The 27,959-nt window shown below is 41.5% G+C and overlaps 1 protein-coding gene across 1 annotated transcript in view; it reads left to right on the top strand.

Moving 5' to 3' along the window:
• The window catches only part of LOC117524088 (nebulin-like), a 267,815-nt gene that overhangs the window by 149,467 nt on the left and 90,389 nt on the right, over positions 1-27,959 (top strand). Inside the window, 6 exon segments of the mRNA XM_034185819.1 lie at positions 5,667-5,768; positions 7,501-7,608; positions 7,786-7,890; positions 8,033-8,137; positions 10,651-10,755; positions 11,319-11,423. Coding sequence (XP_034041710.1) covers positions 5,667-5,768; positions 7,501-7,608; positions 7,786-7,890; positions 8,033-8,137; positions 10,651-10,755; positions 11,319-11,423 — 630 coding nt within the window.

The raw sequence follows: 27,959 nt of genomic DNA, 5'->3' as shown, positions 1-27,959 counted from the left end.
CAAAATTTTATCAAGTGGTTTTTAAACAAAACAAGGAATTTTCAACACAGCATTTCTAAACATCCTAGTTCTATTTTGGATGCTTACATTATTTTACTTTGCACGCAAAAGCAAAATTATTTCACAAAACCAAAAGCTGTCCGGGTCAAAATTACAGTGCAGAAAGTATTCCCAGTGCTTCACTTTTTCCACATTTTGTTATGTAACAGCCTTATTCCAAAATAGTTGGATGGGGAGTGTTGCTACACAGCCATTTTCAGATCTCTCCAGAGATGTTCAGTTGGATTCAGTTCTGGGCTCTGGCTGGTCCACTCAAGGACATTCACAGAGTTGTCCTGAAGCCACTCCTTTGACATCTTGGCTGTGTGCTTAGGGTCATTAGCCTGCTGAAAGATGAAATGTCACCCCAGTCTGAGGTCAAGCCCACTCTGGAGCAGGTTTTGATCCAGGATGTCTCTGTACATTGTTGCATTCATTTCTCCCTTAATCTTGAAAAGTCTCCCAGTTCCTGCTGCTGAAAAACATCCGCACAGCATGATGTTCCCACTGCCATGCTTCACTGTAGGGATGGTATTGGCTAGGTGATGAGTGGTGCCTGGATTCCTCTAAACATGATGCCTAGCATTCTCACCGAAGAGTTCAATCTTTGTCTCATCAGACCAGAGAATTTTGTTTCTCATTGTCTGAGAGTTCTTCAGTTGCCTTTTGGCAAACCCCAGGTGGACTGCCCTGTGCCTTTAACTAAGGAGTGGCTTCCATCTGGCCACTGTCCCATACAGGCCTGATTGGTGGATTGCTGCAGAGATGGTTGTTGGAATGTCCTTCTATCTCTACAGAGGAATGCTGGAGCTCTGACAGAGTGACCATCGGGTTCTTGGTCAGCTCCCTGATTGCTCAGTTTAGATGGGCGACCAGCTCTAGGAAGAGTCCTGGTAGATCCGAACGTCTTCCATTGATGGAGACCACTGTGCTCATTGGGACCTTCAAAGCAGCATAAATGTTTCTGTACCCTTCCCCAGATTTGTGCCTTGAGACAATCCTATCTCTGAGGTCTACAGACAATTCCTTTGACTGTATGCTTGGTTTGTGCTCTGACATGCACTGTCAACTGTGGGATCTTATATGTAGACAGGTGTGTGCCTTTCCAAATCATAATCAACTGAATTTACCCCAGGTGGACTCCAGCTGTAGAAACATCTCAAAGATGATCAGTGGAAACAGGATGCACCTGAGCTCAGTATGGAGCTTCATGGCAAAGGCTGTGAATATTTATGTACATGTGATTTCTTAGTTTTTTGTTTGTTTGTTTTTATAAATTTGCAAAAATCTCAGAAACATTTTTCACAGTGTCATTATGGGGTATTCTGTATAGAATTTTGAGGACAAAAATTAATTTCATCCATTTTGGAATAAGGCTGTACCATAACAAAATGTGGAAAGTGTGAAGTGCTGTGAATACTTACTGGATGCACTGTAGGTGACATGGCCTGAAAAACCATTTAATTTAGTTTTAACCTCATACAGTGCCCTCTAAAAGTGTTGGGCCCTTTGATACTTCTCACATTTTGACTTGTTCATGCTATTTCATATATCAAAAGTAAATCAGACTTCTCCTTGTAAATATTTCTAAAATCTTTGTTAAGCTCAAACTCAAAGCAAATCTCTACAATTTGATATAAATTAATTAAAACTATAAAAGCCAATATGAAGGGTTGCATAAGTAATGGGCCCCTTTCATATAATATCTGAAAATAATCAGTTTTATTATATAGCTACAACACTACGCACACTCTGATTGGCTGATTTCCAGTCTGATATTGTCCCATATCAGACCATTACCATGACAGTCACATTTGTTACAAACCAGAAACCTGAAAACATGATTAGAAAAACCAAGTCAGACATGGACACACTCCATAAATATCTTAACAGCATCAGAAAAAACACACAAATTGAAAGCTTACCAGCTAACCTGACTGTCTGTTCTTCATGGAGGTGAAGAACGCGAACAAGTCTGACTGTGAGCCCAAAACCGTCAGCAGCTTTCATATTTGGTTGATACCGTAAGTTTGCATGTTTATATAGTAGCCATATAATAAATGAATTATTAACCTTGCTTGCTCGGTCTGTACAGGAATGTCAGACATCGGTGTTTTTTGCACGGAGCTCGCTAACGCTTGGTCCATACTGTCAACAACTCGGTCTGATATTTTCCTGTACAGAGCTCGTGCTCAGTAAATAATCCTTTATTATTGCCAGTTTTTCTTCAGACAAGTCAGGGGATGGATACATGTCAATGTCAGCTTTATTTATATAGCACATTTAAAACAGCCAAAGCACTTTACAATAAAATAGGCACACCAATAAAAATAATAAAAAGCAATAAAAACAATACAAGCCCAAAACAATAATGCTGTGAAATAAAACAGATAAAGACCCAATAAAGGTGGTTGCACTGAGCCAAAGGCCAAGGTGAACAGGTGAGACTTAAGAAGTGTTTTAAAACTGGACAGGCTATTCGCAGTCCGCACTGTGAAAGGTAGCGCATTCCACAAAGTGGGAGCCGCAACCACAAAGGTTCGATCTCCTCTAGTTTTTAAGAAGGATCGAAGAACATCCAGAAGCATCTGATTCACTGACCTAAAAGCTCTGGTGGGCTGGTGCAGTTTAATAAGGTCAGACAAATATTCCAGGGCCAGCCCAGTCAGAGACTTAAAAACAAATAAAAGAATCTTAAAATCAACCCTGTACCTAACCGGAAGCCAGTGAAGGGAAGAGACCACCGGAGTTAAGTGCTCACCCTTCTTTGTCCCAGTTAGGAGATGAGCTGCTGTATTCTGCATAAGCTGTAGGCGGTGACTAGTCAATACCAACATACAAGGAGTTACAATAATCTATGTGCGATGTAATAAAAGCATGAATCACGTTTTCAATATCTTTCTGGCTTTGATAAGATTTAACTTTGGCTAAAAGCCTCAACTGAAAAAAGCTGGACTTGACCACTGAGCTAACTTGCTTATCTAACTGAAATGCACCATCAATAATCACACCAAGATTCCTATCCTGGTATCCAATGTAAGGTGATAGTGGGCCTAGGGAGCTGGCAAGGACCTGAACCAGGTCAGGGTGACTGAACAGGACAATCTCTGTTATATTTTCTTTTAATTTAAGAAGTTTACGTCCCTCCATGTTTTAATGTCACTCGAGCAGTTAAGCACAGCCTGAAGAGAATCTTTGGAAAGGACCTTCAATGGCAAATATACCTGTACATCATCAGCAAAGCAGGGAAAAGCAATATCATGCTTCCTAAAAAAATGACCTCAGGGGTACCATATAGAGGTAGAAACACCGACCCCTGGTGGACTCCGCAGGTCAGAGGGGCCATTGGGGGCCACATGATCATTTCCAAGTCAGTGATAATGTTCTGGACTTTATTTATATCAATTATGAAGAAATACAAACAGTATGGCACTCTACGGTAAATCTGTGTGGAGTAGGCAGTTCTCAAAAACTGTGCAAGTGACTGAGTGACTGTGCAAGAAGGAGAAGAGTGAGGAAAGCCACCAAGACACCCAGACAACCCAGAAGAAGTTATAGGCTTATGTGGCTTTGATTAGAGAAATTGTGCATAGTGCATGTTTTGCTCTTTTTTTTATCCCCAGTTATACAGCTTCATGATGAAGTGGGATAGAGGAGGATTTTTTTTAAAAAGAAGACCTGAAAGTTCAGCTACAATTTGTCAGAAGGTAAATCTGAGATACAAGCCTAGATTTGACGTTTTGGTGAAAGAAAATCGTCTCTGACCAATCTCATGCTCCATTGTCCCCTCATTTGTGATCAAGACACCAAGGTACTTGATACTCCTTCCTCTGGGGCAAGACCTCTACAATAGTCCATATTATTTAATATATTTACTATGTTTTGTCTGTAAAGTCCAAATTTAATATGGAATAACTTTACCTGAAGGATAAGAAAAATTAAACATACTGTACTGTAATGAAATACTGTTCTTGAGGAAAAGTATTTTCTATTTATGTCATCCACCTTTGCATCCATGGTGATGTTTGTGATAGCACAACACAGACACACTTGAGTTTCAGCATCTACATTAGTAATGGTGGCAGATTCAGTGAGTGTTCGGTCTGCTGTTTGACATGTGCTATGTGGGTGCTGCAGACTGTTGTGACTGAATATCTGTAACGTGTCTGCTTTTTCATCTGCATAATAATAACACATTTTGTGTTGTGCATGTTTCATACAGCATTTTTCATCAATGTTTGCATGATGATGCACCAGATATACTGATGTTATTGGATCATGTTTGCATGTTTGTTTGTTTAAAATGATACTAGTTCACCATTTCTGAGTTCTCACATTTACAGTTACAATGGTCCAGTGAAAACAATGGTACATAACTGTCTTTAAAGAGTAGAGTTGTATTTACACTGTAATGGGGGCTGCAAACTTCTAAATCATTCTGAAATGAGATGGTCTAGTCCACACAGCATTTTGCTATTCAGTCATTATCCCGCTCGTACCCCGTTACCTAGCAACCTTGGCAGGACACACTAGCATAGTGGGCATAACCCATCATTTAGTAGTCATTTTCAGTACTCATTTATGCTTTACTCATAAACATTACTTATTAGGTTAAGGTGAATTGGAAACTTCAAAATTGTCCGGCTCTCCCTTGTAAAAGTGATCTCGATCTCAGGGGGACTAACCTGGTTAAATAAAGGTTAAATAAACCCTAACTCTAACCCTAACCACTGTGATGTTGCAGCCAATGAATGCAGCCTTTGAAGGATGCTGTCCCTGAGCTGAGATACAGCCTCTGATCCAGTATGACAAAAAGGTCATGATGGTGAAATGTCACTTCCAGTCCACAGTGGATTAAAGTCTGGGTATTAGATGAGATTTGTCTGTGGCTATATTTTTAGGCAAAGGCTATAAGCCCAACCGTTGGGCAGATAAGTCATACATTGAACATTACATGCCCAACCATTGGGCAGATAAATATAATGTCTTACCTTATTCGCCCAACCGTGATCATGTATTTGACACGTTTTGTGCATCTAAACTACATTTTTTACATCACTTTTTAAGGCTCTATTCTGGCGTATGTTTGACACATTTAACGGCGTCGTGTTTAATTACTGCGAAAACACTGCAATGGATCAAAACAGACAAACTTTATAAGCATTTTGAACGACGACAAAACAGTTTTTGAACAAAATGCTGCTTGTTGGCTGTAAGATGGTGTTAGTTTGACACAGTTCCCTGGGTGTGATGAGCCAAACAGAACCGCTTTAGATCACAGCCCCTCCGTGGGGTGCGATCCCTCCTGCAGCCGGCGAGAAAATATCTGCCTTTTTTCCCCCCTGCGTTGAAACCGGAAGTGAGCTTACAAGCGTGCTCATTGGTTGGTTGTGGTTGGGCGTATATGCTCGCATATATACTTTATTGAACCAACGGTTGGGCGTATAGCCAGTCCGATATTTTTAACAGCAAATTAACCATTGCCAGGCAGTTTAGCCACCACTGTTTTCACTAACTTTAGTCCCCTAAATTAGAGGCAGAACAAGTGAGAATACAAAATTGAGGAAAATATGCAGAATTAAATGAGCATATTGAGCAAATGTTTTCTTCTCACACATTCTTTTCAGTGGAGGTACAGAGAGCAGTATGAGCGTGCCAAGGACAAGTTCACGTCTGTTCTGGAAACTCCTGTGTACGAGACCCATAAACGCAGCAAGAAGATCAGCGATGTAAGTTCTTCCCCCATCAGTTTATACACTCAACAAAAATATAAACGCAACACTTTTGGTTTTGCTCCCATTTTGTATGAGATGAACTCAAAGATCTAAAACTTTTTCCACATACACAATATCACCATTTCCCTCAAATATTGTTCACAAACCAGTCTAAATCTGTGATAGTGAGCACTTCTCCTTTGCTGAGATAATCCATCCTACCTCACAGGTGTGCCATATCAAGATGCTGATTAGACACCATGATTAGTGCACAGGTGTGCCTTAGACTGCCCACAATAAAAGGCCACTCTGAAAGGTGCAGTTTTATCACACAGCACAATGCCACAGATGTCGCAAGATTTGAGGGAGTGTGCAATTGGCATGCTGACAGCAGGAATGTCAACCAGAGCTGTTGCTCGTGTATTGAATGTTCATTTCTCTACCATAAGCCGTCTCCAAAGGCGTTTCAGAGAATTTGGCAGTACATCCAACCATCCTCACAACCGCAGACCACGTGTAACCACACCAGCCCAGGACCTCCACATCCAGCATGTTCACCTCCAAGATCGTCTGAGACCAGCCACTCGGACAGCTGCTGAAACAATCGGTTTGCATAACCAAAGAATTTCTGCACAAACTGTCAGAAACCGTCTCAGGGAAGCTCATCTGCATGCTCGTCGTCCTCATCGGGGTCTCGACCTGACTCCAGTTCGTCGTCGTAACCGACTTGAGTGGGCAAATGCTCACATTCGCTGGCGTTTGGCACGTTGGAGAGGTGTTCTCTTCACGGATGAATCCCGGTTCACACTGTTCAGGGCAGATGGCAGACAGCGTGTGTGGCGTCGTGTGGGTGAGCGGTTTTCTGATGTCAATGTTGTGGATCGAGTGGCCCATGGTGGCGGTGGGGTTATGGTATGGGTAGGCGTCTGTTATGGACGAAGAAACTCAGGTGCATTTTATTGATGGAATTTTGAATGCACAGAGATACTGTGACGAGATCCTGAGGCCCATTGTTGTGCCATACATCCAAGAACATCACCTCATGTTGCAGCAGCATAACGCACGGCCCCATGTTGCAAGGATCTGGACACAATTCTTGGAAGCTGAAAATGTCTCAGTTCTTGCATGGCCGGCATACTCACCGGACATGTCACCCATTGAGCATGTTTGGGATGCTCTGGACCGGCGTATACGACAGCGTGTACCAGTTCCTGCCAATATCCAGCAACTTCGCACAGCCATTGAAGAGGAGTGGACCAACATTCCACAGGCCACAATTGACAACCTGATCAACTCTATGTGAAGGAGATGTGTTGCACTGCATGAGGCAAATGGTGGTCACACCAGATACTGACTGGTATCTCCCCCCAATAAAACAAAACTGCACCTTTCAGAGTGGCCTTTTATTGTGGGCAGTCTAAGGCACACCTGTGCACTAATCATGGTGTCTAATCAGCATCTTGATATGGCACATCTGTGAGGTGGGATGGATTATCTCAGCAAAGGAGAAGTGCTCACTATCACAGATTTAGACTGGTTTGTGAACAGTATTTGAGGGAAATGGTGATATTGTGTATGTGGAAAAAGTTTTAGATCTTTGAGTTCATCTCATACAAAATGGGAGCAAAACCAAAAGTGTTGCATTTATATTTTTGTTGAGTGTAATTTTCCAAAGTTTCATTGATAGTTCATTTTTATGATGTCTTTTTTAATTGCCCCTGACTACATTCTGATGTTTATTCCTCAGATTATCTACAAGATGGAGTACAACAAGACAAAAGATAAGGCCTACACACTTCCTTATGACACGCCACACCAGCAGCACATGAAGAAGGTCAAAGACATCACCAGCAGCGTGAGTACTCCTCTGGCGAGCCTTACTGACTTTGATTTGTGTCTGTGCAGAAGCTGCTGAGGCTTCAGTTGCTGAAGTGTGCACAGACGAGGCTTGGATGAGACACATGCATCTCAAACCTAGCTTTATTTGGAGTGCACATATTACTTTACTGCTGTTTTTCATGTCATTTTGCAGTTGAAGTACAGAGAGTTGTATGAGAAGAGCAAAGCTCATATCAACATGGACCCTGAGGCTCATTCAATCCGTGCTGCCAAAGAGGCTTACAAGAACATCACCAATGTGAGGGCCTTCACCATTCACTCACTCACCCATCACAATAAACATGATATCCATCAGCTCAGCTAACTAAACACACCATGAATTAATTTGAATAACAACAGATTGAAAATGTTAATAAAATATAAATTGTTTCCACTTTCAGCTTGACTACAAGAAAAAGTATGAAGCCACAAAGTACAAGTGGATCTGGACGGCAAACAGGCCTGACTTTGTCAATGCTGCTAGAAACTCTTTGCAGCAGAGTGATGTGAGTTGGTGCTTTTTTGTTTTGGCTCTTGTTTAATTGTGTGTGCATACATATATATATATATATATATATATATTTCTGAATACATCAGAAAGATGTATTCATGGATCACCCACCCAAGATCAGCTGCTACAAGAATGCCTCAGGTGAGCTGAAGACAGATGATGATAAGGAACAAGGAGGATAAGATATCATGGAAGACCAAGCCCCTTCATGGAATTTACCATCGACAGATAGAGGAAGTGACTGACATCAAGAAGCCCTACCAGTGGCTAGAAAAGGCCACACTAAAAGACATTACAGAGGCTCTGATCATGGCAGCACAACAGCACCAGATCTATAGAGGCAGGAGTCTCCCACTGCCCACAGGACCCAAGTTGCAGGCTGTTGTTGCAAGTTGCAAATGTGCCCTAGAGATAGTCCAGCACATAGTCACAGGATGCACGATGCAAACTGGGACAGCATACACTGAAAGGCACAACCAAGTGTTCCGAATTGTGTACAGGAACATCACATATGGATTCGAAGTCCCCAAGTCCCGATTGGAGACGCCACCAAAGGTGGTTGAGAACGACAGGGCTAAGGTCCTGTGGAATGTCAAATTCTAGACAGACAAGTAGCCACTGGCCAACCAACCAGACATAGTGGTGGTTGACAAGGGAAAGAAAACTGCAATTTTGATCAATGTGGCGATCCCAGCTAACAGCAACATCAGAAAGGAGCACGAGAATATAGAGAAGTACCAAAAGCTGAAGGAGCAACTTGAACAAATGTGGAAGGTAAAGTCCAAAGTGGTCCAAGTGGTAATAGGAGCACTAGGAGCTGTAACTCCCAAACTGGAAGAGTGGCTCCAGCAGATTCCAGGCACAACATCAGAGGTCTCTGTCCAGAAGAATGCAGTCCAAGGAACAGCTAAGATACTACGCCGAACCCTCAAACCCCCAGTCTCTGGTTAAGTACCTGAGCTTGAGGAACACACTTACCACACTCACCAGTGGGGGGGGGGAAATTATATAAACATACTCTACTGTAATGAAATACAGTACAGTATATGTGTGTGTGTGTGTGTGTGTGTGTATATATATATATATATATATATATATATATATATATATACACGAGGTCTATTAGAAAAGTATCCGACCTTATTATTTTTTTCAAAAACCATATGGATTTGAATCACGTGTGATTACATCAGACATGCTTGAACCCTCGTGGGCATGCAAGAGTTTTTTCACGCCTGTCGGTTACGTCATTCGCCTGTGGGCAGTCTTTGAGTGAGGAGTGGCCCACCCTCTCGTCGATTTTTTCATTGTTTAGGAATGGCTCAGAGACTGCTGCTTTGTTTGATCAAAATCTTTTCAAAACTGTAAGGCACAACTGAGTGGACACCATTCGATAAATTCAACTGGTTTTTGGTAAAAATTTTAACGGCTGATGAGAGATTTTGGTCTGGTAGTGTCGCCATAAGGACGGCCCACGGCGCCTGACGGCGATCTGCGCTTCGAGGCGGTAGCGTCTCGCCGTTTCAAGTTGAAAACGTCCACATTTCAGGCTCTGTTGACCCAGTAAGTCATCAGAGAACAGAGAACTTTCAGAAGAAGTCGGCATGAGGAGTTTATTCGGACATTCCATTGTTAACGGACATTTTGTAATGAAAGAACGTACGGGCAGAGTCGCATGTCGGGCTGGACCTGACCGCGGGGGGTCGCGACAGGAAAAACACCTCCGTTGGAAACCTTAACGGGCAAGTTGGAACATGCCCAAGCTGTTAAACAATTTCTCAGTTACTCACTTGTTGAAAGCCATCAAAAGCCGCCTGAATTTTACAAATGGTTTTCAACACGGAGGTGTTTTTCCTGTCGCGGCGCATACAGATTTGCCGAGTCGTCACTGAAATGACTCGCCGAATTTGCGCACACGTCTTTCATTAAAAAATGTCCTTAAACAGTGGAATGTCCGCATAAAGTCCTCATGCCGGCCTCTTCTGAATCTTCTCTGTTCTCTCACGACGTCCTGGGTGAATTAAGTCTTAAATTAGGATGTTTTCAGGTTGAAACAGGCCGACGACGGCGCCTGGAAGCGCTGCACGACGTCCCGCTCCGTGGGAAGTCCTTACACCGACAGAAACACCCCATAATCTCTCATCAGCCGTTAAACCTTTCACCGAAAACCAGCTTAATTTCTCGAATAGTGTCCACTCGGATATTCCTCACAGGTCCAGAAAAAATTTTGATAAAAGCAACGCGCGCCGTCTCGAGCAGTGTGTGAAACAAAGGAATTCAGCCGAGAGGGCGGGACCACATCTCACTCAAGGCCTGCCCACAGGGAAATGACGTCACCGACACGCGTGAAAAACTCACGCATGCGCACGAGGGTTCAAGCATGATTGGTGTAATCGCACGTCATTCAAATCCATATAGTTAAAAAAAAATAAAAGTGTCGGTTTATTATCTGATAGACCTCGTATATACAGTAGTGTTGATTTTATCTTTCACTTTTCTCACCTCCAGGTTGAATACAAGTATGATAAGGAGATGCTTAAAGGCTGTGTGACTCCTGTGGTTGATGATAAGTACACCATCCTGGCTATGAAAAATGCTGAAATGGCCAGTTATGTAAGTTTTCCTCTTTGTTCTCATCAAGTACACATGATCAGAAATCCAAGTTATGTCTGTAAAGCACAGAGGTCTCTATCAGTCATCCAGTCATGAATGTTTTCCAGGTTTTCTGGAATTTCACAGGATTTGGCTTTTTGTCTGCATCAGAATGCACGTCAGAACATGTAGAACAGCGGTCATGAACCGTGTTCCTGGAGATTACCTGCCCTGCATGTTTATCACATGCACTTTGTGCAACCACAGCTGATTACTTGAGTCTTGTGTGTCTGAGCTCTTGACTGGCTGAACACACCTGACTTAATAAGCAGCAGGTACAGCAGGACTGGTTGTCTCCAGGAGCAGGTTTGGTGACCCCTGATGTTAAATATCCAATTTTTCTGGGGGATGTCCTAGATCCCCCTCATGTAATTGGGTCTCAGGTATTAACGTGTAGGTTCATACTGTTTTAAACCCTTGCATAAAGCCTCTCCTGTCAAGTTGGGGCACATACTTTCTTCACTGGTCGCTTTTGCTTTAAATTATAATCAGCAAACTTGGTCTCCTTTGTTTCTGCTTTCCAGGTCAAGTACAAAGAGAAGTATGAAAAGGCAAAGGGCCACTACATGCCTGTGCTGGATACTCCTCAGATCCTTCATGCCAAGGCAGTGCGAACTCTGGCATCAGAGGTAGGAACCATTCCACAGAAAATTAACCCTATTTTTGTCACGTTTGGAAAAAAAACAATCAAACATTTCTGATCAATTTCATTCTGGTCATGATATACCCCAAGGTAGTGTAGAAATCAAAATATTAAATATAATGCAATGCCAAAATAACCTCGGCCATATGAGCATTGTGTTCTTTATCATTTGCAGTTGTTTAATTAATTATTAAGATCCTATTGTCTTACACTTCAATAAATCCCCTCTATCAATCAAAAGCAATATTTATGTATTAAAGGTGTCTGCATGAGGCTTTGCGTGTGCGTGTACATGAGCATTTGACAAGAGTGGAAGGTGTGCAAATCAAGGATTATTTGTAGATCACCCTCTGTGCATTTGTAGGTATTAATAGGAAAAATTTAACTCAATAGGAAGTTACTCTGAGTAAGCGTACACACTGACATCCACAAAATGTATTATAAATCACTCCAGAGGTGTTATTATGTTCCAAAAACAGCATTTTCAGTTTAAGAAGTGTTCATTTCTTGCTATCTTTTGCATAATATATGAGAAATGTGTTATTTCTAGCCAAAAACGAAGTGAAGTTAGTAGCAAGTGATACCAGGGTGTGACATCACCATACTAATGTCCGCAACATTATACCATAAAAATAGTGCTAGAATGTGACTTTATAACCTCTTAAAATATTAGCCATCTCTGAACTTGTCCAAGGTCTGTGTCCCAAGAATGTTCCCAGTGAATTTGAAGACTCTAGCCGTAATAGGACTGGATTTATGCTGAGCACAGATGGATGGATGGACGCAAAGTCTTCGCAATATCCGATGGCCATATTTGATGGCCTCAAGTAAAAATCACTCCAACACATTCCATGCAAATTGGTATTTTTACAGGGTGGTCCAAAAAAAATGCCCTATTTTCTTTTTGATCTCATTTTTTACTCAGACGAGATATTTTGAAAATTCTTTCACCAAACATTAGCAGAATGATGGGAGATTATGTCCTTCAAATCTGATAGAAATTGAAACATTTTTGGTGGTCTGTCCTTAACAGTTGATAATATGTTCTATCCAGGCTCCTCTTTGACGAATAACTGCAGCAACATGAACGTTGAAATTTTTGATGACTCGTCCAATCACGTCAGCTGGTATGTGCCTGATTTCCCTTCTTATGTTGACATGATTGGACAAGTCATCGAAAATTTCAATTTCACTTCCTGTTTCAATGTCAACTTACTACTGAATTCCTGTAAGCTCCCACAAAATCTTCTCTATTGTCAGTCCAGGAAGTGTTCAACATTTGACATTTCCTGTTTCACTGTGGGCTCAAAATTTGGCACTTCCTGTTTCAGTGTGAACTTGTCACTGAATTCCCACGAGATTCCACAAGATCTCGGTTATTGTCAATCCAGGAAGTGTCGATCCAGGACGTGTTCAACATTTGATATTCCTGTTTCACTGTTCAAATCAAATCAATTTTATTTATATAGCGCCAAATCACAACAACAGTTGGCCCAAGGCGCTTTATATTGCAAGGCAAAAGCCATACAGTAATTACAGAAAAACCCCAACGGTCCAAAACAACCCCCTATGAGCAAGCACTTGGCGACAGTGGGAAGGAAAACTCCCTTTTAACAGGAAGAAACCTCCTGTTGACGCAGAATTTGGCACTTCCTGTGTGGTACACAGTGTACCATGAGCAAGCTTCACACCGCTGTGCACCGCTTCGATTGTATAATTGTAAATACATTAAAAACACTTGGATGATACAAGAAAGTGAAAGCACTTATTTCCATTCTAGTCCATTTAAAATTCAAATGACAAAACAGAATAATAATAATAAAATAGAATATAATCATAATACTGGTAATAACAACAACAACAACAACAACAATAATAGTAATAATAATAGGGTGTATATGATAATAACAACCTAAACAATTTGTAAATACATTGAGACAGTAAATTAACATTAAAAAAATTAATATTTAACAGGAAATAAATGGGCAGAGTTCTGAAAAAAAACTGAGTTCAAAAACTGTTGAGGTCTAAGGTTCTAAAAACATTCTGGACTCACACCCCATTCCAACACATTATAGAAACTTTGCTTAAGTTATTACCACAATTGCAAAATGTCAGCTATTTTATAAACACTACTCAGTCTAGAGCCCATGGATCCCCACGGGCAACATGCTAGTGATACCAATTAAACAACTACAAATTACAACCCCTGGCAATAATTATGGAATCACCGGCCTCGGAGGATGTTTATTCAGTTGTTTAATTTTGTAGAAAAAAGCAGATCACAGACATGACACAAAACTAAAGTCATTTCAAATGGCAACTTTCTGGCTTTAAGAAACACTATAAGAAATCAAGAAAAAAAGATTGTGGCAGTCAGTAACGGTTACTTTTTTAGACCAAACAGAGGGAAAACAAATATGGACTCACTCAATTCTGAGGAATAAATTATGGAATCACCCTGTAAATTTTTCATCCCCAAAACTAACACCTGCATCAAATCACATCTGCTTTAGTCTGCATCTAAAAAGGAGTGATCACACCTTGGAGAGCTGTTGCACCAAGTGAACTGACATGAATCATGGCTCCAACACGAGAGATGTCAATTGAAACAAAGGAGAGGATTATCAAACTCTTAAAAGAGGGTAATCATCACGCAATGTTGCAAAAGATGTTGGTTGTTCACAGTCAGCTGTGTCTAAACTCTGGACCAAATACAAACAACATGGGAAGGTTGTTAAAGGCAAACATACTGGTAGACCAAGGAAGACATCAAAGCGTCAAGACAGAAAACTTCAAGCAGTATGTCTCAAAAATCGAAAATGCGCAACAAAACAAATGAGGAACGAATGGGAGGAAACTGGAGTCAACGTCTGTGACGGAACTGTAAGAAACCGCCTAAAGGAATGGGATTTACATACAGAAAAGCTAAACGAAAGCCATCATTAACACCTAAACAGAAAAAAACAAGGTTACAATGGGCTAAGGAAAAGCAATCTTGGACTGTGGATGACTGGATGAAAGTCATATTCAGTGATGAATCTCGAATCTGCATTGGGCAAGGTCAAATCAAATCAATTTTATTTATATAGCGCCAAATCACAACAAACAGTTGCCCCAAGGCGCTTTATATTGTAAGGCAAAGCCATACAGTAATTACAGAAAAACCCCAACAGTCAAAACAACCCCCTGTGAGCAAGCACTTGGCGACAGTGGGAAGGAAAAAACTCCCTTTTAACAGGAAGAAACCTCCAGCAGAACCAGGCTCAGGGAGGGGCAGTCTTCTGCTGGGACTGGTTGGGGCTGAGTGAGAGAACCAGGAAAAAGACATGCTGTGGAGGGGAGCAGAGATCAATCACTAATGATTAAATGCAGAGTGGTGCATACAGAGCAAAAAGAGAAAGAAACACTCAGTGCATCATGGGAACCCCCCAGCAGTCTAAGTCTATAGCAGCATACTAAGGGATGGTTCAGGGTCACCTGATCCAGCCCTAACTATAAGCTTTTTCAAAAGGAAAGTTTTAAGCTTAATCTTAAAAGTAGAGAGGGTGTCTGTCTCCCTAATCTGAATTGGGAGCTGGTTACACAGGAGAGGAGCCTGAAAGCTGAAGACTCTGCCTCCCATTCTTACTCTTACAAACCCTAGGAACTACAAGTAAGCCTGCAGTCTGAAAGCGAAGCGCTCTATTGGGGTGATATGGTACTATGAGGTCCCTAAGATAAGATGGGACCTGATTATTCAAAACCTTATAAGTAAGAAGAAGAATTTTAAATTCTATTCTAGAATTAACAGGAAGCCAATGAAGAGAGGCCAATATGGGTGAGATATGCTCCCCCCTTCTAGTCCCTGTCAGTACTCTAGCTGCAGCATTTTGAATTAACTGAAGGCTTTTCAGGGAACTTTTAGGACAACCTGATAATAATGAATTACAATAGTCCAGCTTAGAGGAAACAAATGCATGAATTAGTTTTTCAGCATCACTCTGAGACAAGACCTTTCTAATTTTACAGATATTGCGCAAATGCAAAAAAGCAGTCCTACATATTTGTTTAATATGCGCATTGAATGACATATCCTGATCAAAAATGACTCCAAGATTTCTCACAGTATTAATAGAGGTCAGGGTAATGCCATCCAGAGTAAGGATCTGGTTAGACACCATGTTTCTAAGATTTGTGGGGCCAAGTACAATAACTTCAGTTTTATCTGAGTTTAAAAGCAGGAAATTAGAGGTCATCCATGTCTTTATGTCTGTAAGACAATCCTGCAGTTTAGCTAATTGGTGTGTGTCCTCTGGCTTCATGGATAGATAAAGCTGGGTATCATCTGCGTAACAACGAACATTTAAGCAATGCTGTCTAATAATACTGCCTAAGGGAAGCATGTATAAAGTGAATAAAATTGGTCCTAGAACCTTGTGGAACTCCATAATTAACCTTAGTCTGTGAAGAAGATTCCCCATTTACATGAACAAATTGTAATCTATTAGATAAATATGATTCAAACCACCGGCATACCGGCATCACTGAAAGCAGCCAAAGAGAACGATATGTCTTTGGGATGGTTATGAGTAATTTTTTCTCTAATAGTTAAAAGTTTATTAGCAAAGAAAGTCATGAAGTCATTACTAGTTAAAGTTAAAGGAATACTCGGCTCAATAGAGCCCTGACTCCTTGTCAGCTTGGCTACAGTGCTGAAAAGAAACCTGGGGTTCTTATTTTCTTCAATTACTGATGAGTAGTATGATGTCCTAGCTTTACAGAGGGCTTTTTTTATAGAGCAACAGACTCTTTTCCAGGCTAAGTGAAGATCTTCTAAATTAGTGAGACGCCATTTCCTCTCCAACTTACGGATTATCTAAGTTGGAGAGGAATCAGAAGTCAGGCACTTCTGATTTAAGGCTCTCTTTTCAGAGGAGCTACAGCATCCAAAGTTGTCCTCAATGAGGATATAAAACTATTGATGAGATAATCTATCTCACTCACAGAGTTTAGGTAGCTACTCTGCCCTGTGTTGGTATATGGCATTGGAGAACATAAAGAAGGAATCATATCCTTAAACCTAGTTACAGCGCTTTCTGAAAGACTTCTACTGTAATGAAACTTATTCCCCACTGCTGGGTAGTCCATCAGAGTAAATGTAAATCTTATTAAGAAATGATCAGACAGAAGGGGGTTTTTCAGGGAATACTGTTAAGTCTTCAATTTCCATACCATAAGTCAGAACAAGATCTAAGGTATGATTAAAGTGGTGGGTGGGCTCATTTACATTTTGAGCAAAGCCAATTGAGTCTAACAATAGATTAAATGCAGTGTTGAGGCTGTCATTCTCAGCATCTGTGTGGATGTTAAAATCGCCCACTATAATTATCTTATCTGAGCTAAGCACTAAGTCAGACAAAAGGTCTGAAAATTCACAGAGAAACTCACAGTAACGACCAGGTGGACGATAGATAACAACAAATAAAACTGGTTTTTGGGACTTCCAATTTGGATGGACAAGACCTAAGAGACAAGCTTTCAAATGAATTAAAGCTCTGTCTGGGTTTTTGATTAATTAATAAGCTGGAGTGGAAGATTGCTGCTAATCCTCTGCCTCGGCCCGTGCTACGAGCGTTCTGGCAGTTAGTGTGACTCGGGGGTGTTGACTCATTTAAACTAACATATTCATCCTGCTGTAACCAGGTTTCTGTAAGGCAGAATAAATCAATATGTTGATCAATTATTATATCATTTACTAACAGGGACTTAGAAGAGAGAGATCTAATGTTTAATAGACCACATTTAATTGTTTTAGTCTGTGGTGCAGTTGAAGGTCCTATATATTTTTTTTTTTTTTGAATTTTTATGCTTAAATAGATTTTTGCTGGTTATTGGTTTTCTGGGAGCAGGCACCGTCTCTACGGGGATGGGGTAATGAGGGGATGGCAGGGGGAGAGAAGCTGCAGAGAGGTGTGTAAGACTACAACTCTGCTTCCTGGTCCCAACCCTGGATAGTCACGGTTTGGAGGATTTAAGAAAATTGGCCAGATTTCTAGAAATGAGAGCTGCTCCATCCAAAGTGGGATGGATGCCGTCTCTCCTAACAAGACCAGGTTTTCCCCAGAAGCTTTGCCAATTATCTATGAAGCCCACCTCATTTTTTGGACACACTCAGACAGCCAGCATAACACTGTGATGTTGCAGCCAATGAATGCAGCCTTTGAAGGATGCTGTCCCTGAGCTGAGATACAGCCTCTGATCCAGTATGACAAAAGGTCATGATGGTGAAATGTCACTTCCAGTCCACAGTGGATTAAAGTCTGGGTATTAGATGAGATTTGTCTGTGGCTATATTTTTAGGCAAAGGCTATAAGCCCAACCGTTGGGCAGATAAGTCATACATTGAACATTACATGCCCAACCATTGGGCAGATAATATAATGTCTTACCTTATTCGCCCAACCGTGATCATGTATTTGACACGTTTTGTGCATCTAAACTACATTTTTACATCACTTTTTAAGGCTCTATTCTGGCGTATGTTTGACACATTTAACGGCGTCGTGTTTAATTACTGCGAAAACACTGCAATGGATCAAACAGACAAACTTTATAAGCATTTTGAACGACGACAAAACAGTTTTGAACAAAATGCTGCTTGTTGGCTGTAAGATGGTGTTAGTTGACACAGTTCCCTGGGTGTGATGAGCCAAACAGAACCGCTTTAGATCACAGCCCTCCTGTGGGGTGCGATCCCTCCTGCAGCCGGCGAGAAATATCTGCCTTTTTTCCCCCCTGCGTTGAAACCGGAAGTGAGCTTACAAGCGTGCTCATTGGTTGGTTGTGGTTGGGCGTATATGCTCGCATATATACTTTATTAACAACGGTTGGGCGTATAGCCAGTCCGATATTTTTAACAGCAAATTAACCATTGCCAGGCAGTTTAGCCACCACTGTTTTCACTAACTTTAGTCCCCTAAATTAGAGGCAGAACAAGTGAGAATACAAAATTGAGGAAAATATGCAGAATTAAATGAGCATATTGAGCAAATGTTTTCTTCTCACACATTCTTTCAGTGGAGTACAGAGAGCAGTATGAGCGTGCCAAGGGACAAGTTCACGTCTGTTCTGGAAACTCCTGTGTACGAGACCCATAAACGCAGCAAGAAGATCCAGCGATGTAAGTTCCTTCCCCCATCAGTTTATACCTCAACAAAAATATAAACGCAACACTTTTGGTTTTGCTCCCAGTTTGTATGAGATGAACTCAAAGATCTAAAACTTTTTCCACATACACAATATCACCATTTTCCCTCAAATATTGTTCACAAACCAGTCTAATCTGTGATAGTGAGCACTTCTCCTTTGCTTAGATAATCCATCCTACCTCACAGGTGTGCCATATCAAGATGCTGATTAGACACCATGATTAGTGCACAGGTGTGCCTTAGACTGCCCACAATAAAAGGCCACTCTGAAAGGTGCAGTTTATCACACAGCACAATGCCACAGATGTCGCAAGATTTAGGGAGTGTGCAATTGGCATGCTGACAGCAGGAATGTCAACCAGAGCTTGTTGCTCGTGTATTGAAGTTCATTTCTCTACCATAAGCCGTCTCCAAAGGCGTTTCAGAGAATTTGGCAGTACATCCAACCATCCTCACAACCGCAGACACGTGTAACCACACCAGCCAGGACCTCCACATCCAGCATGTTCACCTCCAAGATCGTCTGAGACCAGCCACTCGGACAGCTGCTGAAACAATCGGTTTGCATAACCAAAGAATTTCTGCACAAACTGTCAGAAACCGTCTCAGGGAAGCTCATCTGCATGCTCGTCGTCCTCATCGGGGTCTCGACCTGACTCCAGTTCGTCGTCGTAACCGACTTGAGTGGGCAAATGCTCACATTCGCTGGCGTTTGGCACGTTGGAGAGGTGTTCTCTTCACGGATGAATCCCGGTTCACACTGTTCAGGGCAGATGGCAGACAGCGTGTGTGGCGTCGTGTGGGTGAGCGGTTTTCTGATGTCAATGTTGTGGATCGAGTGGCCCATGGTGGCGGTGGGGTTATGGTATGGGTAGGCGTCTGTTATGGACGAAGAAACTCAGGTGCATTTTATTGATGGAATTTTGAATGCACAGAGATACTGTGACGAGATCCTGAGGCCCATTGTTGTGCCATACATCCAAGAACATCACCTCATGTTGCAGCAGCATAACGCACGGCCCCATGTTGCAAGGATCTGGACACAATTCTTGGAAGCTGAAAATGTCTCAGTTCTTGCATGGCCGGCATACTCACCGGACATGTCACCCATTGAGCATGTTTGGGATGCTCTGGACCGGCGTATACGACAGCGTGTACCAGTTCCTGCCAATATCCAGCAACTTCGCACAGCCATTGAAGAGGAGTGGACCAACATTCCACAGGCCACAATTGACAACCTGATCAACTCTATGTGAAGGAGATGTGTTGCACTGCATGAGGCAAATGGTGGTCACACCAGATACTGACTGGTATCTCCCCCAATAAAACAAAACTGCACCTTTCAGAGTGGCCTTTTATTGTGGGCAGTCTAAGGCACACCTGTGCACTAATCATGGTGTCTAATCAGCATCTTGATATGGCACATCTGTGAGGTGGGATGGATTATCTCAGCAAAGGAGAAGTGCTCACTATCACAGATTTAGACTGGTTTGTGAACAGTATTTGAGGGAAATGGTGATATTGTGTATGTGGAAAAAGTTTTAGATCTTTGAGTTCATCTCATACAAAATGGGAGCAAAACCAAAAGTGTTGCATTTATATTTTTGTTGAGTGTAATTTTCCAAAGTTTCATTGATAGTTCATTTTTATGATGTCTTTTTTAATTGCCCCTGACTACATTCTGATGTTTATTCCTCAGATTATCTACAAGATGGAGTACAACAAGACAAAAGATAAGGCCTACACACTTCCTTATGACACGCCACACCAGCAGCACATGAAGAAGGTCAAAGACATCACCAGCAGCGTGAGTACTCCTCTGGCGAGCCTTACTGACTTTGATTTGTGTCTGTGCAGAAGCTGCTGAGGCTTCAGTTGCTGAAGTGTGCACAGACGAGGCTTGGATGAGACACATGCATCTCAAACCTAGCTTTATTTGGAGTGCACATATTACTTTACTGCTGTTTTTCATGTCATTTTGCAGTTGAAGTACAGAGAGTTGTATGAGAAGAGCAAAGCTCATATCAACATGGACCCTGAGGCTCATTCAATCCGTGCTGCCAAAGAGGCTTACAAGAACATCACCAATGTGAGGGCCTTCACCATTCACTCACTCACCCATCACAATAAACATGATATCCATCAGCTCAGCTAACTAAACACACCATGAATTAATTTGAATAACAACAGATTGAAATGTTAATAAAATATAAATTGTTTCCACTTTCAGCTTGACTACAAGAAAAAGTATGAAGCCACAAAGTACAAGTGGATCTGGACGGCAAACAGGCCTGACTTGTCAATGCTGCTAGAAACTCTTTGCAGCAGAGTGATGTGAGTTGGTGCTTTTTTGTTTTGGCTCTTGTTTAATTGTGTGTGCATACATATATATATATATATATATATATTTCTGAATACATCAGAAAGATGTATTCATGGATCACCCACCCAAGATCAGCTGCTACAAGAATGCCTCAGGTGAGCTGAAGACAGATGATGATAAGGAACAAGGAGGATAAGATATCATGGAAGACCAAGCCCCTTCATGGAATTTACCATCGACAGATAGAGGAAGTGACTGACATCAAGAAGCCCTACCAGTGGCTAGAAAAGGCCACACTAAAAGACATTACAGAGGCTCTGATCATGGCAGCACAACAGCACCAGATCTATAGAGGCAGGAGTCTCCCACTGCCCACAGGACCCAAGTTGCAGGCTGTTGTTGCAAGTTGCAAATGTGCCCTAGAGATAGTCCAGCACATAGTCACAGGATGCACGATGCAAACTGGGACAGCATACACTGAAAGGCACAACCAAGTGTTCCGAATTGTGTACAGGAACATCACATATGGATTCGAAGTCCCCAAGTCCCGATTGGAGACGCCACCAAAGGTGGTTGAGAACGACAGGGCTAAGGTCCTGTGGAATGTCAAATTCTAGACAGACAAGTAGCCACTGGCCAACCAACCAGACATAGTGGTGGTTGACAAGGGAAAGAAAACTGCAATTTTGATCAATGTGGCGATCCAGCTAACAGCAACATCAGAAAGGAGCACGAGAATATAGAGAAGTACCAAAAGCTGAAGGAGCAACTTGAACAAATGTGGAAGGTAAAGTCCAAAGTGGTCCAAGTGGTAATAGGAGCACTAGGAGCTGTAACTCCCAAACTGGAAGAGTGGCTCCAGCAGATTCCAGGCACAACATCAGAGGTCTCTGTCCAGAAGAATGCAGTCCAAGGAACAGCTAAGATACTACGCCGAACCCTCAAACCCCCAGTCTCTGGTTAAGTACCTGAGCTTGAGGAACACACTTACCACACTCACCAGTGGGGGGGGGGAAATTATATAAACATACTCTACTGTAATGAAATACAGTACAGTATATGTGTGTGTGTGTGTGTGTGTGTGTATATATATATATATATATATATATATATATATATATATATATATATACACGAGGTCTATTAGAAAAGTATCCGACCTTATTATTTTTTTCAAAAACCATATGGATTTGAATCACGTGTGATTACATCAGACATGCTTGAACCCTCGTGGGCATGCGAGAGTTTTTTCACGCCTGTCGGTTACGTCATTCGCCTGTGGGCAGTCTTTGAGTGAGGAGTGGCCCACCCTCTCGTCGATTTTTTCATTGTTTAGGAATGGCTCAGAGACTGCTGCTTTGTTTGATCAAAATCTTTTCAAAACTGTAAGGCACAACTGAGTGGACACCATTCGATAAATTCAACTGGTTTTTGGTAAAAATTTTAACGGCTGATGAGAGATTTTGGTCTGGTAGTGTCGCCATAAGGACGGCCCACGGCGCCTGACGGCGATCTGCGCTTCGAGGCGGTAGCGTCTCGCCGTTTCAAGTTGAAAACGTCCACATTTCAGGCTCTGTTGACCCAGTAAGTCATCAGAGAACAGAGAACTTTCAGAAGAAGTCGGCATGAGGAGTTTATTCGGACATTCCATTGTTAACGGACATTTTGTAATGAAAGAACGTACGGGCAGAGTCGCATGTCGGGCTGGACCTGACCGCGGGGGGTCGCGACAGGAAAAACACCTCCGTTGGAAACCTTAACGGGCAAGTTGGAACATGCCCAAGCTGTTAAACAATTTCTCAGTTACTCACTTGTTGAAAGCCATCAAAAGCCGCCTGAATTTTACAAATGGTTTTCAACACGGAGGTGTTTTTCCTGTCGCGGCGCATACAGATTTGCCGAGTCGTCACTGAAATGACTCGCCGAATTTGCGCACACGTCTTTCATTAAAAAATGTCCTTAAACAGTGGAATGTCCGCATAAAGTCCTCATGCCGGCCTCTTCTGAATCTTCTCTGTTCTCTCACGACGTCCTGGGTGAATTAAGTCTTAAATTAGGATGTTTTCAGGTTGAAACAGGCCGACGACGGCGCCTGGAAGCGCTGCACGACGTCCCGCTCCGTGGGAAGTCCTTACACCGACAGAAACACCCCATAATCTCTCATCAGCCGTTAAACCTTTCACCGAAAACCAGCTTAATTTCTCGAATAGTGTCCACTCGGATATTCCTCACAGGTCCAGAAAAAATTTTGATAAAAGCAACGCGCGCCGTCTCGAGCAGTGTGTGAAACAAAGGAATTCAGCCGAGAGGGCGGGACCACATCTCACTCAAGGCCTGCCCACAGGGAAATGACGTCACCGACACGCGTGAAAAACTCACGCATGCGCACGAGGGTTCAAGCATGATTGGTGTAATCGCACGTCATTCAAATCCATATAGTTAAAAAAAAATAAAAGTGTCGGTTTATTATCTGATAGACCTCGTATATACAGTAGTGTTGATTTTATCTTTCACTTTTCTCACCTCCAGGTTGAATACAAGTATGATAAGGAGATGCTTAAAGGCTGTGTGACTCCTGTGGTTGATGATAAGTACACCATCCTGGCTATGAAAAATGCTGAAATGGCCAGTTATGTAAGTTTTCCTCTTTGTTCTCATCAAGTACACATGATCAGAAATCCAAGTTATGTCTGTAAAGCACAGAGGTCTCTATCAGTCATCCAGTCATGAATGTTTTCCAGGTTTTCTGGAATTTCACAGGATTTGGCTTTTTGTCTGCATCAGAATGCACGTCAGAACATGTAGAACAGCGGTCATGAACCGTGTTCCTGGAGATTACCTGCCCTGCATGTTTATCACATGCACTTTGTGCAACCACAGCTGATTACTTGAGTCTTGTGTGTCTGAGCTCTTGACTGGCTGAACACACCTGACTTAATAAGCAGCAGGTACAGCAGGACTGGTTGTCTCCAGGAGCAGGTTTGGTGACCCCTGATGTTAAATATCCAATTTTTCTGGGGGATGTCCTAGATCCCCCTCATGTAATTGGGTCTCAGGTATTAACGTGTAGGTTCATACTGTTTTAAACCCTTGCATAAAGCCTCTCCTGTCAAGTTGGGGCACATACTTTCTTCACTGGTCGCTTTTGCTTTAAATTATAATCAGCAAACTTGGTCTCCTTTGTTTCTGCTTTCCAGGTCAAGTACAAAGAGAAGTATGAAAAGGCAAAGGGCCACTACATGCCTGTGCTGGATACTCCTCAGATCCTTCATGCCAAGGCAGTGCGAACTCTGGCATCAGAGGTAGGAACCATTCCACAGAAAATTAACCCTATTTTTGTCACGTTTGGAAAAAAAACAATCAAACATTTCTGATCAATTTCATTCTGGTCATGATATACCCCAAGGTAGTGTAGAAATCAAAATATTAAATATAATGCAATGCCAAAATAACCTCGGCCATATGAGCATTGTGTTCTTTATCATTTGCAGTTGTTTAATTAATTATTAAGATCCTATTGTCTTACACTTCAATAAATCCCCTCTATCAATCAAAAGCAATATTTATGTATTAAAGGTGTCTGCATGAGGCTTTGCGTGTGCGTGTACATGAGCATTTGACAAGAGTGGAAGGTGTGCAAATCAAGGATTATTTGTAGATCACCCTCTGTGCATTTGTAGGTATTAATAGGAAAAATTTAACTCAATAGGAAGTTACTCTGAGTAAGCGTACACACTGACATCCACAAAATGTATTATAAATCACTCCAGAGGTGTTATTATGTTCCAAAAACAGCATTTTCAGTTTAAGAAGTGTTCATTTCTTGCTATCTTTTGCATAATATATGAGAAATGTGTTATTTCTAGCCAAAAACGAAGTGAAGTTAGTAGCAAGTGATACCAGGGTGTGACATCACCATACTAATGTCCGCAACATTATACCATAAAAATAGTGCTAGAATGTGACTTTATAACCTCTTAAAATATTAGCCATCTCTGAACTTGTCCAAGGTCTGTGTCCCAAGAATGTTCCCAGTGAATTTGAAGACTCTAGCCGTAATAGGACTGGATTTATGCTGAGCACAGATGGATGGATGGACGCAAAGTCTTCGCAATATCCGATGGCCATATTTGATGGCCTCAAGTAAAAATCACTCCAACACATTCCATGCAAATTGGTATTTTTACAGGGTGGTCCAAAAAAAATGCCCTATTTTCTTTTTGATCTCATTTTTTACTCAGACGAGATATTTTGAAAATTCTTTCACCAAACATTAGCAGAATGATGGGAGATTATGTCCTTCAAATCTGATAGAAATTGAAACATTTTTGGTGGTCTGTCCTTAACAGTTGATAATATGTTCTATCCAGGCTCCTCTTTGACGAATAACTGCAGCAACATGAACGTTGAAATTTTTGATGACTCGTCCAATCACGTCAGCTGGTATGTGCCTGATTTCCCTTCTTATGTTGACATGATTGGACAAGTCATCGAAAATTTCAATTTCACTTCCTGTTTCAATGTCAACTTACTACTGAATTCCTGTAAGCTCCCACAAAATCTTCTCTATTGTCAGTCCAGGAAGTGTTCAACATTTGACATTTCCTGTTTCACTGTGGGCTCAAAATTTGGCACTTCCTGTTTCAGTGTGAACTTGTCACTGAATTCCCACGAGATTCCACAAGATCTCGGTTATTGTCAATCCAGGAAGTGTCGATCCAGGACGTGTTCAACATTTGATATTTCCTGTTTCACTGTTCAAATCAAATCAATTTTATTTATATAGCGCCAAATCACAACAACAGTTGGCCCAAGGCGCTTTATATTGCAAGGCAAAAGCCATACAGTAATTACAGAAAAACCCCAACGGTCAAAACAACCCCCTATGAGCAAGCACTTGGCGACAGTGGGAAGGAAAACTCCCTTTTAACAGGAAGAAACCTCCTGTTGACGCAGAATTTGGCACTTCCTGTGTGGTACACAGTGTACCATGAGCAAGCTTCACACCGCTGTGCACCGCTTCGATTGTATAATTGTAAATACATTAAAAACACTTGGATGATACAAGAAAGTGAAAGCACTTATTTCCATTCTAGTCCATTTAAAATTCAAATGACAAAACAGAATAATAATAATAAAATAGAATATAATCATAATACTGGTAATAACAACAACAACAACAACAACAATAATAGTAATAATAATAGGGTGTATATGATAATAACAACCTAAACAATTTGTAAATACATTGAGACAGTAAATTAACATTAAAAAAATTAATATTTAACAGGAAATAAATGGGCAGAGTTCTGAAAAAAAACTGAGTTCAAAAACTGTTGAGGTCTAAGGTTCTAAAAACATTCTGGACTCACACCCCATTCCAACACATTATAGAAACTTTGCTTAAGTTATTACCACAATTGCAAAATGTCAGCTATTTTATAAACACTACTCAGTCTAGAGCCCATGGATCCCCACGGGCAACATGCTAGTGATACCAATTAAACAACTACAAATTACAACCCCTGGCAATAATTATGGAATCACCGGCCTCGGAGGATGTTTATTCAGTTGTTTAATTTTGTAGAAAAAAAGCAGATCACAGACATGACACAAAACTAAAGTCATTTCAAATGGCAACTTTCTGGCTTTAAGAAACACTATAAGAAATCAAGAAAAAAAGATTGTGGCAGTCAGTAACGGTTACTTTTTTAGACCAAACAGAGGGAAAACAAATATGGACTCACTCAATTCTGAGGAATAAATTATGGAATCACCCTGTAAATTTTCATCCCCAAAACTAACACCTGCATCAAATCACATCTGCTTTAGTCTGCATCTAAAAAGGAGTGATCACACCTTGGAGAGCTGTTGCACCAAGTGAACTGACATGAATCATGGCTCCAACACGAGAGATGTCAATTGAAACAAAGGAGAGGATTATCAAACTCTTAAAAGAGGGTAAATCATCACGCAATGTTGCAAAAGATGTTGGTTGTTCACAGTCAGCTGTGTCTAAACTCTGGACCAAATACAAACAACATGGGAAGGTTGTTAAAGGCAAACATACTGGTAGACCAAGGAAGACATCAAAGCGTCAAGACAGAAAACTTCAAGCAGTATGTCTCAAAAATCGAAAATGCGCAACAAAACAAATGAGGAACGAATGGGAGGAAACTGGAGTCAACGTCTGTGACGGAACTGTAAGAAACCGCCTAAAGGAAATGGGATTTACATACAGAAAAGCTAAACGAAAGCCATCATTAACACCTAAACAGAAAAAAACAAGGTTACAATGGGCTAAGGAAAAGCAATCTTGGACTGTGGATGACTGGATGAAAGTCATATTCAGTGATGAATCTCGAATCTGCATTGGGCAAGGTCAAATCAAATCAAATCAATTTTATTTATATAGCGCCAAATCACAACAAACAGTTGCCCCAAGGCGCTTTATATTGTAAGGCAAAGCCATACAGTAATTACAGAAAAACCCCAACAGTCAAAACAACCCCCTGTGAGCAAGCACTTGGCGACAGTGGGAAGGAAAAACTCCCTTTTAACAGGAAGAAACCTCCAGCAGAACCAGGCTCAGGGAGGGGCAGTCTTCTGCTGGGACTGGTTGGGGCTGAGTGAGAGAACCAGGAAAAAGACATGCTGTGGAGGGGAGCAGAGATCAATCACTAATGATTAAATGCAGAGTGGTGCATACAGAGCAAAAAGAGAAAGAAACACTCAGTGCATCATGGGAACCCCCCAGCAGTCTAAGTCTATAGCAGCATAACTAAGGGATGGTTCAGGGTCACCTGATCCAGCCCTAACTATAAGCTTTTTCAAAAAGGAAAGTTTTAAGCTTAATCTTAAAAGTAGAGAGGGTGTCTGTCTCCCTAATCTGAATTGGGAGCTGGTTACACAGGAGAGGAGCCTGAAAGCTGAAGACTCTGCCTCCCATTCTTACTCTTACAAACCCTAGGAACTACAAGTAAGCCTGCAGTCTGAAAGCGAAGCGCTC

This window comes from Thalassophryne amazonica, chromosome 14 (assembly GCF_902500255.1).
Source record: "Thalassophryne amazonica chromosome 14, fThaAma1.1, whole genome shotgun sequence".
Classification (NCBI taxonomy): Eukaryota; Metazoa; Chordata; class Actinopteri; order Batrachoidiformes; family Batrachoididae; genus Thalassophryne; species Thalassophryne amazonica.
Note: the sequence above shows the minus strand (reverse complement) of the source record. Positions and strands in the feature narration are given on the sequence as shown.